The 15135-nt window shown below is 54.6% G+C and overlaps 1 protein-coding gene across 1 annotated transcript in view; it reads right to left on the minus strand.

The window, feature by feature from the left end:
- Positions 1-4685: 4685 nt before the first annotated feature.
- Positions 4686-15135, minus strand: part of RAMP3 (receptor activity modifying protein 3) — a 25966-nt gene continuing 15516 nt past the window's right edge. The window contains exons 2-3 of the mRNA XM_017524569.2: positions 11571-11703; positions 4686-5780 (exon numbers count right to left, since the gene is read on the minus strand). Coding sequence (XP_017380058.1) covers positions 5525-5780; positions 11571-11703 — 389 coding nt within the window. The 3' untranslated portion in view covers positions 4686-5524. The remainder of the gene's footprint in view (positions 5781-11570; positions 11704-15135) is intronic.

Consider the following 15135-nt stretch of genomic DNA (forward strand, 5'->3'; position numbering starts at 1 on the left):
AAAAAAAAAAAAAAAAAAAAAAAAAAAAAAAAAAAAACAAGGACTCTTAAAGCCTTTCCAACCACTGGGGTCTTGAAAGTGCATAAAATCCCATCAATCGAAAAATTAAAAATCTATGTCATCAATAAATGCCTCCCCCAGTGAGTAAGGACAGGAGCACCCTGAGTGAGCGTCACTGGCCATGTCCTCAGGCCAGAGTCTCCGCATGGATTTGAAGCCTGTTTTAAAGCATGCTGTACTCAGGCCTTCAGAAGCCTGCCAGACAGGATCAGGCAATTTCCTTCTCAGTTCCGCACAACCACTCTTCAGAAGGAAGTCAGAGTCCTCAAGGACCCCATTCACGATGCAGCTGCTCAGCCCCAACGTCGCCTGTTATCCCCCTGGACTGCCCCAGCTGCCATCAGTAATTGCCAGGCTTGACGGAGATGAAGGTCTATGTTCAACAGACCTCCCCTTTTGGCAACATGACTTCTGCAGACCCTGGCAAGTCCATTCCTCAATGATGAGAACTGGCTCACTGACCACACATGGGGCAATTTCAGGGAATAAAGGTCACCTGCTCCTTAACAAGAGGCTCCCATAGGCTCAGCCTCCAGGGAATGAGGTCAACAGCTGCCACCACAGTCACCTCAGAAGCAGGTCCCATAGACCCCCACAGGATGTCCTCTGCCAAGGATAAAGGTCATTACCCTCTAACAGCTGCCCTCAGTACAAACCCAGTGTGCTCCCAGGTTTAGTTTGCTGAGTAGTCAAGAGTGAGGTGGCCAAAAAGTATTCGCACTTCCACTGACAACCCTCTACAGCTCACAGAAGTGCCTCTGCTGAGGCCGCTACACAAACAGCAGCTGTCTTGTTCCGTGTTGTGTTTTAAACATGGACAGTCTCTCCTTTCCCTGCAGAGGAGCTGCTCCTGCAGGGCAGAAGAAGCTGCAGCTCCCTTCCCGCTGTCTCGCAGAGCCTTGCACGGGCCCAGTGCAGAGTGGTTCTGGAATGAGAACCGGCTGAAGGGGGCAGGCTACACAGAGGCCCCATGAGAGAAGCCATCAGTGACTTAAACAATTGCATTTGCAGAGATCTTCATCCCAAACCATCCCATCCAGCCTCCACAGATCGGGCCCTGCTCACACGTTCAGTCCCACCTGTGACCCGTACAACCTGGGCTCCACCCATGCCCTGTTCTTGCACATCACTGGGCTTTTGCTCATGACACTTTTCACCTGCAGTGGAAAACTCCTACTCACCCTTCAAGACCCAACTTAAAAACCCTCTCCATCAACCATCAACCTTCCTCAAAGTCCCCGGAGGAACCTCCCTCTCAGCTGCCTCACTCACTGTGCATACTGCACTTGAGCCTTGCATAGCTGCCTCTCCCACAAGTGAGGGAACCCTTGGGCGTCAGGCTGTGCCCAGTATGTCTCTGTGATCCCCAGAGCTCTCAACGCAGTGGTGCAAAAGCCTTGGCTGACTGAAATGATTAAAGACACACCCCAGCCACAACAGTCCCCATGAGTTGCTGGCATTCACTCTCCTCGCTTACAAGTTGTAATGTTTCCATGTGACAAAGGACATGGACTGTGGCAAACGTGTACAATCTGCACAGGCTCAGCCAGCATCTGGCTGCAGTTGCCAACACTTTGTACACACAGCCACACACACACTTGTGAACATACACATACACACACACACACTCATGAACATATGCTCACACATACACACAAATACACACATTCAAATACACATACACACATACTCATGGTGGCTGCTTCCTATGAACAGTCATTCCCACATGAATTCTCATCACCTAGGACAGCCAGTGCAGGCCTGAAGCTGAGCCATTAGGGGCCTTACAGGGCTAAGGGTTGACTCCTTCTTCAAGGGGTGAATCAGTTTGGGTCTTCTTGGTGTGTCCAGAAAGGGGGACCTGTGGACCACAGCTGATTTTGCCCAGAGAACAGACTCGGGGGTGAGTCCTCGACCCCCATGAGGCAGGGCTGTGGCTGCACTCCACCACAACCACCGTGATGACCCGAGTACCAAAGCTGCACCAGACCAAACGCTCAGGAGGACCCCGGCAACCTCCTGCATGCCCGAAACTTGCCACAGTCAGGAGGGGACCCGCTCTGGCCAAAGGAAACCCACGCAGGTCTGGGGTCCAGAGGGGCTCTTCAAGGCAGTTGTCACCTCTCAGGGCTGTAGTCAGAGGGCAGCAGGCAGGGAAAACAGAAAAGACCACTCGTCAGCAAGTCCTCTCACATTTCCACATCTGTAAAATGGGACATTAATAATGATTTTGTAAACTGATCAAATGTAAGAGATTTTTAGATAAGGAAGCTCCTAGAATAAACGTGCTATCCCTGCCTCCAACACATACTCTCACATGTACACACCAACACACATCCTCACACACACACACACACATACACATACACACACACATATATACACACACACACCACACACATGCACACACATACACCCAGACACCAACACACACCCTCTCTCACACACACACATACACATACATCCACCCACACACACACATACATACACACACATACACACACACACACACCGCACACACGCACACACATACACCCAGACACCAACACACACCCTCTCTCACACACACACATACACATACATCCACCCACACACACACATACATACACACACACACACCGCACACACGCACACACACCCAGACACCAACACACACCCTCTCTCACAGACACACATACACATACATCCACCCACACACACACATACATACACACACACATACACCCACACCACACCCACACACACATACACCCACACACACATACACCACACTCACACACACACATACATACACACACACCACACACACACATACACACACACACACCACATGCACACACACACACCACACGCACATACACACACACACCACACTCACACATACACACACACACACACACACACACAACAACCCACACACACACACATACACACATACACCCACACAAGCACATTTCCTTTATGGGCTTGACACCCTAGACCCTTGGTGCCCTCGGTGCCCTGGAGAAAACACATGAAGAAGTAAGAATGTGAAAAAAGATTGAAAGAGGAAACATGAGTTCATATCCTCTTACTCCCTGAATAATTACTTCTCTTTCACCTGATCAAGGCTGAGTAAATGTTGATGTCCCTTCCTGCCTTGTGAGCCTCTCCAGGGTGACGAGGACAGGCCTCCTGGGTCCCTAGCCAGCTCCTCAATCTACCCACACAGCAGTGTAGCCGCACCCACTGGCCCTGTCCCTGGTGAGGGAGCTCAAAGCTCCTGCCAGGTTTGGAGTTTGCATCGCAGAAAAACCCCAGCTGTCTCTAGAGTGCACGCAGCAAGAGCTTAGTGATGCTTTACCTCACCTGGAGCCCTGGGACCTCCCAGCCTCCAGGATGCCCCTCATTGGACCCTCACCCCATCCCCAGGAATCCAAACCCTCGTGGGAATCTCACTGAGCCCCCAGGACCCCTATCCCCAGGGAGAAGGTAACAGATGAGAAGATAGTGCCTGGTAGAAGATCAGAAGACTTGGGAGGAGGCAGAGCATGACTCCAGGCTCACTCCCTACTTGGAGCAGCTTCCAGAGTTTTGGTTTCCAGGGGATCCAGGAGGTGGCTACAGGTGTCCTGGCCCCTTGTTGGGGGGGTTCCATCAGCATATTTCAAGCTTTGCTTCAGGGATGCACAACCAGGAGGACCTAACCCAAGCAAAGGGACGGGGCTGCACCCCTACCACAGCAGCCTGGCCCCCCAAGACCCATTGAACACAGAGGCACCACCTCAAACATCTGATCATGTGCAGGCCAGACAGCCTGACACCTGAAGGCACACTGACCTCCCTGGCTCCACACGGGCATCTCGTCGGGCAAATGGTGTCCCATCTCAGAGATGGCTGGCCAGGGCTCGGGTGGTGGGGATTACGACCTTTCACGCCTAGCCGATGCTGCCCTAGCAACATGGAGTAAACTCAGATTCTATCCCCTACACTGTGCCCCGCATAGCGGCAGGCTCAGGCCACCCACCTAGACCTCCAGTCCAGTCCAGTGACATCCACCATGCAGGTCCCCAGTGCCAGAACCTGCCTACCTGGGCATCGAGGCAGAGCTTGGCCTCTAAAGGCAGAGGAACTACCAGGGCGGTGCCTGCCTCCACTCACAGCAAGAAGACGCTGGATCCCACAGCCCACACGCAAAAGATGCAGGTCCACAGAACTGGAGCCTGGACAAGAGCCTGGCCAGAGGCCTGGACATGAAGCCCCTCCACAAGCTTTAGGGACCTGCAGGGCCAGCATCTGCCCCCAGCCAGACCTGGCCAGGGCCTCTCGGTCCCCAGAAAACCCAGGCAAGGGTCCTAGCAAGCCCAAGGCAGCCCCAAAGGGAAAATGGAGGAGAGACAAATCTTCCCCTTCATCCTCAAACTGCAAGGTCAAGGGTGGGAAGTGCGCAGGGGGCTGCGAGCAGCTAGGCAAGTCCCTCCTGCGGCCAGGCCCTCTCCTATTGGAACACTCTCTGAGCCCCCTGAGTGCTGACATTCTGGGATTCCAGAACCTCAGTTGTTCCCTATCTGTACAATATATACAGGGGACTCATCAGTCCCAAGAGACCCACCATCTCTCTGAATAACATGAAATAAAACAGGAAATTCCAGAAGTAAGGTGACTTTACTCAGATAAAACACAGAGGGCAGCAGATGGAGTCCACAAGCTCATGGGATGCCATTCCAAATGGCCCCTCACCCACAAAGGAGCCCCTGTAGCAAAGAGTCCCAGGCACCATCCACACTACAAGCCCCGGTAAGGGACTTGGACCCACCCCCACTCCAGCCTCTGGTCATGCACACAGCCCACAGTGGGCACAGCATCATGATGGAACAGACTGTGCAGGTCACGTGTGGCTCCGGGGAGCCCCCAGCCCGTCCCTCCTCCTCCCGGCCTTTCCAGTTGTCTGCTCACCAGGAGGGCTAGGAGTTCACAGCACAGAACGTCTTCCAAGAGCCCTTGCCTGTCTTTCTGCCTAGGTGTAGGCAGGGGCTGGGGCTGGGGCTGGGACAGGAGCCAAGGCAGGAGCCAGAGATGGGGTCAAGCCAGGAGACCTAGTCTAAGCAGGGCCCAGACTGGGGCTAAAGCTAGGCTGGATTCTATGCTAAGAAATGGCATAGAAAGCTCCAGGCAGAGGCTCCGGCCCAGCCTGCGGATCACAGGATGCAGCAGGCGGTTTCTGTGCCCAGCATACAAGCTCTGGCCTTATATTTTCCTTCACTGGCCCTAGAACAAGCAAAGAGCTTGGGCAGGCAGCCTGAGCCCCAGCCAGGAAGCAGGCTGGCCTTGAGGGAGCAGGTCAGCCCAGGAAGGGAGGGGTCTGCCCACGACTGGGTGGGGTGTGGCCACAGTGGCTGGGCATTGGTGGCATCCAGCCGCTCTCCCATCCCAGGGAGCTTTCTTCCAGCCTGCCAGGTGTGACCCCTCGGTCTCACCCGGACCCTCACAGCAGCGTGTCGGTGCGTTTGCTGCGCCACACCACCAGGCCAGCCATGGCGACAGTCAGAACAACAGGGATAATAATCAGCGGGATGAGAATCTCGTCTGGGGGGTCCTCCAAGCGGACCCTGTCCATGGTGCAGTTGGAGAAGAACTGCCTGTGGATGCTGGTGATAAAGCCCTGGGCCAGGGGGTTGGGCCAGTAGCAGCCCACGATGTTGGCCTCCATCTCGGTGCAGTTGGTGAAACTCTCATAGTACCTGCAAAAGCAGAGGGAGTGACAGTCAGGCTCTCACCATTGCCTCTCACACCTGCCCTGACCCTGAGACCAGGAAGATGGGTGGGGTGGTTTGGGTTCCATCCCACTTGGCCACCTACTCGCAGCCCAGCCTTGAAAAAGCCCTGTCCTGGCCACAGGGTCATCTATGCCCATGACCCACTCACTCCCTCTGTCCCCTGCCCACATTTGCATCACGCTGGCCATGACTTGCTGCCTTTGAAGCCATGAGCTCCCAGGATCCAGGGTCTCTGCCCAGCTCTCCCAGACCTCCCAGCACTACCCAGGGCTGCCCAGAGGGCCAAAGGGTGCCTGGATAACAGCCTCTTGGACCTGCAAGGCCTTCATCATCCAGGATACCCTAAAGGCCCGAGACGCAGGTCCACAGAACTGGAGCCTGGACAAGAGGAGAAGGGGTTCTCAGAGGCCAGGGGCCAGCCACCTCCCACAAGTCAGCCTGCCCTCATATGCCAGGTGGTGGAAAAGTGGAAGTCAGACCTGTGAGCCCCTGTCCCTTCTCCTGCTCAGAAGTTGCCCCCTTCTAGCAGGACACGTGGAGCCCCCTCCTGTGGATCCCCTGTCCATGAGATCAAAGATGGGAAGCGCATTCAGCAAACCACCATGATGCTCCATGTTTGCCCAGCACCGGCTCTGGTCAGTCCTCATGCTGACCAAGGGCTAGAGCCACCAGGACCCAGAGGTTAACAAAGCATCAAGGACTTCCCAACCACCACCTGGTCCAACGGGCAGCCTGTGGAGGTGATGACCTCCCTGTCATTGGAGTTTGCAAGGCCTAGAGTGGCAGCCACTCATCCAGAATGTTCTAGACTAATCTGGATGGACTCCCACCCAGATGCCACCCGCTCTGTCCAGGGCCAGCATTTCCCCATGTCTGTGCTGCATGAGGACAGATGCAGGAGGTTGAGGGGTCCTGCCCTGGCTCCCCCATGGGAAAGCAGCTCATCTCATCCTTCCTGTGCTGTCCCAGGAGGGAGCCACTGATCTGGCCCATCAACAGGAAAGAGCTGCTTCCTGCATGAAACATCATCTGGGCCTAGATTTCCCAAAGCATCAGGAAGGGTGGGGAACAGGGACTTCTGACCCCCTCCACCCAGGGTTCTCCTGGTCTTCCTGCCCCATGCCCCGGACAGGGTCTGGGGAGCCAGCTCCTGACTGGCCCAGCTCCTGACTGATCCAAGGCTGGCTCTCAGCACCAACTCTGGAATGCAGGTCAGACATACACCTGTGCCTTTCCAGGTAGTGCCAGCAGAGAACGGCCAGAGCAAAAGGAACAGCCTCAAATCCAGCTACAGAGCTGTTGGCTCTCCTGGGCCTCAGTCAGATGCAGCCCCTGGGACATGCCCAGGCTTAGAGGCACCTCAACAGCTAGATCCATGGACCTCACTCCCCTGACCTGCTTCTCCCACAGGGCCCCAGATTCAGTGGTTGCTGCCAACCCCACCCCCCGCCAGCTGATCCAGGAGCTGGGGAGCCATCTAACAACACCCTGCAACAGCCTTCACCTTCAGAATTTCCCAGCATCTATGTGTGTGATGAGAGTCACGTGCAGTGACCTCTGTGCCTCCAAAGTCATTCCACTGAACTGCTGCCCAGGAATGCCACCCCCAACAACCATCTCCAAGGCTGAAACAAGCCAGACAGACCCTGGAGAAGACCGTCTGTGGACAGCGAGCCTACATGGCAAGAGGAGTGATGTGCAGCCCCAGAACTATCCCAACAGGAGTAAGACAGGGCTGAAAGCCCCTGCTGTTCCCAAACCCCACTCACAGCCAGAGCTGGGCCACATGGAGAAACCCACGGGGCAGGGGTAATCCCAGACGGCAGCATGGACAGTGGCTTCAGGCGCAGGATGCAGAGCCAATGTAACAGGGACTCTCCAGCTCCAGCTCAGCCACCCACCATCTCTGTGATGTGGGCCAGGTCATTTATCCTCCCTGGGCCACAGTTTCCTCATCTGTAAGTGGGTAGTAACAGCCAATCAGGTTTTTGAGAGAACCAAATGAGTTGAGGTCTATGTGCCCCAGCAAGTGCCTGGCACAGAGCAGGTCTTGGGGTGAGCCCACCCCAGCTATTAGGTTTGGGGCAGAGCTGAGCACAGCACCCATCTTTGTGGATCCACAAAATCTCCATTTTTGTCACCTGCAAAAATGCCCACACTCAGTGTTTCTCTAGAAAACCAGGAACAAATTATGATTTATTCATCCCCTGGATAATCTGGGGCCTCCTCGTTCCCCCTTCAGTCCTGCTCCCCAGAGTACCTTCCCTAAAGAAGATGCACCCACAGCCCAGGATGGGAAGGAGAGGGGCCCAGCAGGCTGGAAGCGGGGCAAACCCCCAGTCAGACTCCCTTTCCCCCCACCCACTTCTGGGGGCTTTGCCCACCTTGCTTTACATTTCACCACCTGAGAGTGTGTTCTCAGGCAATACATGCTGCATTTGGAAATCCCATAGCAATGCTCCTTAACTGGGCACAGAAGGAGCCCACCGCTGCTGTTGGAGGGAGGTTCCCAGAAGAAGACACGCTTTGGTTGCCCCCAAGGGACAATGAGACCCCTCCCCAGGGAAAGCCACAGGCAGGCCATGGGCGAGTTTGGGGAATAGGGTCTTCCCAGCCATGACTCCTGATGGGGCCATTATGTGAACCAGTCCTATTGAAGGGAACAAGCCACCTCTCCTTTAAACTCACCAAGACCCACCCTGCTTCAGCGGGGACCAAAGCAGAACAAACATTCAGGGGAAAGAGAGGGGTGTCCTTCATTCTCAACAGAGCTGGGCTGCAGGGCATGGGCAGGTAGTCATCTTGTCAGATAAGCATCAGGTGCCCTCCACGTGGGCCAGGGCTCCTCCACCTGGTGCATGCTGCCATGCTGGGGCTCCCCTCTCCTGCCTTGGCTCTGTTCCCCAAATCTCACAGCTTTCTTCGTCGTGGTTTGCTCCATACCTTGGCGCACAGCCGCCAGAGCTTGAGAAAGGTGTATGGGAATCAGATGCTGGAGGTGCCACACGTCTGACGGTATTTTCATTTCTCCCTATTTAGTGGATAGATTGGCGGGAAATAGTCCACTAGTTGAGAAACCACAGTCCTTTGAAATTCTCAAATCCTTGCATCCCCTGGTCCTCGGTTTCCAGGGCTGTCATGGGGGGGCCTGCAGGCCTCTGATCCCCTCATCTCCAATGTGGAGCTCATTTTTTTTTCCTCCCTCTGGATAAGTACGGAAGTTTTCCTTTGTTTCCCCAGCTCTGATAGTTGTTTGCCTTCTGAAGATACTGGTAGTGACATTTGCAGTTTTCTTCTTGGTGCATGGCCCCCAGGGATTCTGGTTCCATCTCTCTGGTCTCTGTCTTTCAGGCTCAGAGCCTTAGATCAGATACTCATGTGGGACATTTTCCTCCCTCGTGCCAGCACTGGGCAAGCCCTCGCTCCTCCCTCGCTCCTGGCAAGGGGCCTGTACCCCTTTATTCTCCTGTTCTCTTTCTAGAATTCCTACTATCTTGGTGTTATGCCTAGACTGACCTCTGACCTCCTAATCATCTTCTCTCTCTCTCTCTCTCTCTCTCTCTCTCTCCCCCCCATTCCTGGGAGATTTTCTCACCATCTCTCTTCCAATCTTTCTATTCCATTTCACTTCTATTGCGTCTTCCATTTCTAAGGCTCTTTCTCTTTCTCATTCATCACATGAGAGATAGTTGCTTGCCCTCTGAAGATATCGGTAGTGACGTGTGAAGTTTTCTTCTTGGTGCATGGCCCCCGCAGTTGCTTGGTTCCATCTCTCTGGTCTCTGTCCTTCAGGCTCAGAGCCTTAGATCAGATATCCAGGGACTCTGCTTGGACACTCATGACTGGGAGTGGGGACTGAGAGCTGAAGAGACACTGGGACCCGGCAGAGAGGCTTGTCCCCAGAGCTTCCGGGGCTGGGTGGGAGGATCACTGCTTCTAGGTCATTCCTCTTGTCTGGTCTCACTCTCCAGAAAGGACAGCTCCAATCCTGCCCGCGACCACCCTCCTGGACCCAGTGGCAAAAGACAGTGCATGTCAGCCACTTTCTCCAGCCTCCCTCTCTGGGATACCGTGACCACCTTCTCAATTACTTGGGGAGGCCTGAGACCCTGGTGTCACCAGCTCCAAGAATATGCCTCCAGTGTCCAGCTGGGGTAGAGGAGGGCTCTGGACACCTCACTGCTTCTCAGCCATTCTTGCCACTCTCAGGAGCTCGTGCTGCTGGCCAGGTCTCGGGAGGCCTCCGCAGTGTCAACCTGGCTGTTCCCAGCTCCCCCTTTCCAGCATCAGGTCTGACTTGACCAAGGACACTCAGTCAGTGGCTCTTGTCCACTCATTCGCTGACTCCTAAATGCCCCTCGGGTTGCCTCCGTTCCTGTCCTCCCGATCCAGGGCTGGATGTCCCTATTTAGCCTCTTTACTGAGGCTTTAGCAGGTTACAGAGAGGAGCAAGACCAGAAGCCATGAAGCTATGACCTCCTCCTCCCTGACGCCATCCCCACCCGTGGGTCCACTCCAGGCCTGTGTCCAGGCTCACTGAGACCAGAGAGAGCCTGCCAATCCCTTCCTGAATCCCAGCACCCCTTCCCAGCAGACTCAGCATTCCATTCCACTTGGTTCAGCGAGCAGTTCCCCCACGCGGTGGGGCTGCAGGTGTAGCAGTCTCAAGGAGCCAGCTTCTTCTGGGCCACCAGAATGGCCAGGGCCAGGGAGGGTTTCCAGGGCATGGCCATGGTCAGTGTCTCTACAGAGGGCAGGGGCTGGGGTGCTAACACGCATGTGCCGGCTAACAGGCCAGCACAGCTTGGGTCTGCCAGCAGCCACCCGCAGGGGGCACAAGACTGCAAAGCCAGAGGTGGAGTACCGTGGGCCAGAGGGCGGTGAGGCCGAGAGCCATTTCCAAGGAGGTAAGCGGATAAAAAACTTGGGAAGTTTCTAGAACAAGGGGCCCTCCCTTCACTATGTGGTGTTGTCCACAATTGAACCTGGTATAAGTCAATGGAACCCAATTCCTCCAAGTCCTCTGACCACTGAGGACAGACCCAGCTGTGACTGGTGCTGTGAGAAAGACACACATGACAATGTCCACCCAACTCCAGCTTTAAGGAGAGGCAGGACACCCTCCAGGCAAGGCATCCCCCAGGCCAGGGCACTCCCTAGGCTAGAGCAGCACCCGCTCCAGGACAGTCCACCCCCTAGGCCAGGGCACCCCCAAACTGGACACTTCCCAGAGGGGGCACCCTCCAAGCAGAGCATCCCCCAGGCAGGGCACCCCCAGACCAGGGAACCCCCAAACTGGACACTCCCAGGGCAGGGCACTAATATGGTTCAGGAGGAAAAGTGGGCATGGGGAGGATTCCCAAATAACAGAGGAGAGGGAGAAGCAGAAGCAGCGTGGAACTGCTAGAACATCAAAGAGTGAGGATTCAGAATGGGGGATAGGAAGCTGGGAAGGTGCTGTGGGTGTGGGGGCACAAATGCCACGGGTTGGGGCAAGGCCTGGGCGGGGCTGTGAGTGAGGTGCTAGCAGGATGTGGGTGGCTGGAAACAGGGACAGAGTGTCGGGGGGTGATGGGAAGCCCTGGGCAAAGTGTGGGGCAGTGCATGGAAGGGCTGTGGGCAGCCTATGGTGGGGTATGGGTGGGGCATGGGTGAGGCCTTGGGTAGAGTGTGGTCAGGCCATGGTCGGGCAGTGGTCAGGCAGTGGGCAGCGCCATGGGCAAAGCAGATCCCACGCCCAGCAGTGGCACTCACACGATGAACTCGGAGAGGTTGCACCACTTCCAGACGTCCACCTTGCCCATCATGTCTGCGAAAGCCTTCCCACACAGGGGCAGCCTCTCCAACATGCCTGTCTCGTTGCAGCCGCCCGCTCTGGGACACCCACCTGGAAAGGGGACAGCCGTGAGAATCCCACTGTGGTTCACACTGGGGATGCCAGGACACGGAAGCCCGAGGGGCCGTTACTTGAGGACTCACTAGCAAGGCTCCATTTGCAAGTCTGAGACCTTTCCAGCAGAATCCTCCACCCTCCGCCCTGACCTGTCAGTGCAGAAAGGAGGCTCCCGCACAGGGACCTGTCCCCAAGACAGGACAAGTCCACCTTTTCACTTCACTGCCTCACAGGCAGTGACACAGGGAGGGAGTAGGCAGTGATACCCTGGGCCAGACTCCTTGGGGGAGTGGTGAGAGGGTCCCGGGCAGATCAGGACTGGAAAAGAGGCTCCAGCTCCAGCTTAGGAGTCCCGGGGCCTGGGAGCATCCTGAGGACTCTAAGACCTGGGGACCATCCCAATGCCTGCAGGGGTGGCAGAGAGGGCTCTGGGCCAGTAAGGACCACTCGGCCCTCTCAAAGACCCCTCTGATTCTGGGAAACCGGGGGCTGAGGCCACTGCAGGGACTCACTTTCCCAGCAATGGGAATGAGTCCTTTGGACCTTCTCGGGGTCTGACACAAGCTGCTTGTCCCAGGATTTCCCCACTGCCCTTCCAACCTCTGCCCACTGACATATCCCATCCCCTCCTCTTCCACCTCACGCCTTCGCTCCACACATTTCCCCATGGGGTACATCCTCCCTCCCACGGAGAAGTGCGCCCTGTCCTTCAGGGCCTGTCTCCACGGTCATCATCTTATTTCCACATCACAGGACCTCCCTGCTCCTAAACTTCCCTCAGCTGACCTCTGCTTTGGCACTCATCAACTCATCAGATACTCAAGAGAGAGCCCAGGCATATGCGTCCTGGGTGTGTGTGTGTGTGAGTGCGCACGCGCACACACAGCCCCGCTACCTGTGTCTTGGTGCGTGTGCATGTGTGTGTAGGTACACAGCCCTGCCATCTATGTCTTAGTGTGTGTGTGTATGTATGCATGCGCACGTGTGTACGCAGCCTTGTCATCTGTGTTCTGGCAGCTGAAGCTGGGCTAGAGGAGATCCCATGAAGAAGCGGATAAGGGTTAAGAGAACTGGCATGCTCAGCCCACCCCCACTGCAGCAGGATGCCTGGACCACAGCTGAGGAAGTGACTGTGCAGACCACCCCGTGAGTGGCGCCAAGGCCACAATGGAGCTACTGGGGGACAGGAGAGTGGCAAGAGTGAGTAGCGTAAGGCTGCAAGGAGTGAGCGCGGATAAGAAGCCACGTGGTGGCCGGGCGCGGTGGCTCAAGCCTGTAATCCCAGCACTGTGGGAGGCCGAGGCGGGTGGATCACGAGGTCAAGAGATCGAGACCATCCTGGTCAACATGGTGAAACCCCGTCTCTACTAAAAATACAAAAAATTAGCTGGGCATGGTGGTGCGTGCCTGTAATCCCGGCTACTTAGGAGGCTGAGGCAGGAGAATTGCCTGAACCCAGGAGGCGGAGGTTGCGGTGAGCCGAGATCGCGCCATTGCACTCCAGCCTGGGTAACATGAGTGAAACTCCGTCTCAAAAAAAAAAAAAAAAAAGAAGCCACGTGGTGTAGATCAGCCCGCGCTGCAGGTGTCCACTGCGGGCAGGGAGGAGGCATTCACCTGGTAAGGGGCATGGCCCAGATCACCTGCTGCAAGAAGCAGAGCTGCCTTCCTCTGTGTCTGCCAAAGAGGCTGAGACATGAGAATCACTTGAACTCAGGAAGGGGAAGTTGCAGTGAGCCAAGATGGTGCCACTGTACTCTAGCCTGGGTGACAGAGCAAGACTCAGTCAAAAGAAAAGAAAGAAGAGAAGAGAGGAGGGGAGGAGAGAAGAAAAGAAACCCAACAAGGCGGTCTAGCCTTCTGAGATGGTGGTATAAGGAGCTCATCCTAAGGGCACGCATCCAATGAAGATTATTCAAGAAAATCTATTACATCTCAGGAAAAATAGTGAGAATCTGTGATATTTTAGCTGCAACCTGCTCTCACTCCACCCCCCGGTTCTGGCTGTAAAGTCTGTACTCCAGTGGGTGCAATCACAAGTGGGGGTTCTCTCTACCCCAGCTCCCAGTCCTGGGCTACAGTTTCACCCTGGAATGGCAGACATGTCCATCCCAGCTCCATGTTGCAGGAGGTCTCTTCATTCTGGGCAGATGGGGCTAGAGGACTGAGGCTCCCTGCTCCTCCCAGTCCCCACTTCTAAGATGGAGGCTCTGCCCCAGGCATGGCAGGCCAAGAGTAATGGGCTTCAACCACCCCACCCCAGCTCACTGTTCCACACTGGGAAGAGCAAGCCAAGACTAGGAACTACAGTCCCTCTCATGGGTGCCTGCTTGTGGGGCAGGGATGTCATTCTGCAGAAGCAGGCCATTGCCCTAACCCCAAGTCCAATACAGGGCCAGGACCTGCCCAGGGGAAGAGGCAGGCTGTACAGAGAGACAGATATTTCCACAGCTCTTGCAGAAGGAACTGACTACATTTGGAACAGAGCAGAAGTCCATGCCTAAGGGTGTGGTCAAAAACAATGGATACAGGCATGACATCCCACACCTGTAATCCCATCACTGTGGGAGGCTGAGGTGGAAGGATTGCTCAAGCCCAGGAGTTTGAGGCTACAATGAGCTATGATCATCCCATTGCACTACAGCCTGGGTGACACAGCAAGACTTTGTCTCAGAAAAGAATAATAATAAATAAAATAATTTTCTTAAAAAGAAAAAAAAAAATCAAAAAAGACATGAGACTTTGTTAAAGCCTTAATAGATTTTAAAGGATCATATAATGTCCTCTGAACACAATGGAATAAAATTAGGAGTCAAAAATAAGCCTGGGCGTGGTGGCTCACACCTATAATCCCAGCACTTTGAGAGGCCAAGGTGGACAGATCACCTGAGATCCAGAGTTCAAGACCAGCCCAACATGGAAAAACCCCATTTCTACTAAAAATACAAAAATTAGCTGGGCACGGTGGTACACAACTGTAGTTTCAGCTACTTGGGAGGTTATGGCAAGATAATCACTTGAACCCAGGAGGTGGAGGCTGCAGTGGGCAGAGATCACACTGTTTTACTCCAGCCTGGGTAACACATGAAACTCCGTCTCAAAAAAAAAGAAAAGAAAGAAATCAGACCAACAGCATCCTGATTCCAAAACCTGGCAGAGACTCAACAAGAAAAGAAAACTTCAGGCCAATATCCATGATGAATATAGAGCAAAAATCTTCAGTAAAATACTGACAAGCCGATTGCAACAGCACATCAAAAAGCTTATCCACCATGATCAAGTAGGCTTCATCCTGGGGATGCAAGTCTGGTTCAACATACACAAGTCTATAAACGTAATTCACCACATAAACAGAACCAAAGACAAAAACCACATGATTATCTCAATTGATGCAGAGAAGGTCTTTGACAAAATTCAACAGCCCTT

Source organism: Cebus imitator, unplaced genomic scaffold, assembly GCF_001604975.1.
Source record: "Cebus imitator isolate Cc_AM_T3 unplaced genomic scaffold, Cebus_imitator-1.0 Scaffold34, whole genome shotgun sequence".
NCBI classification, from domain to species: domain Eukaryota; kingdom Metazoa; phylum Chordata; class Mammalia; order Primates; family Cebidae; genus Cebus; species Cebus imitator.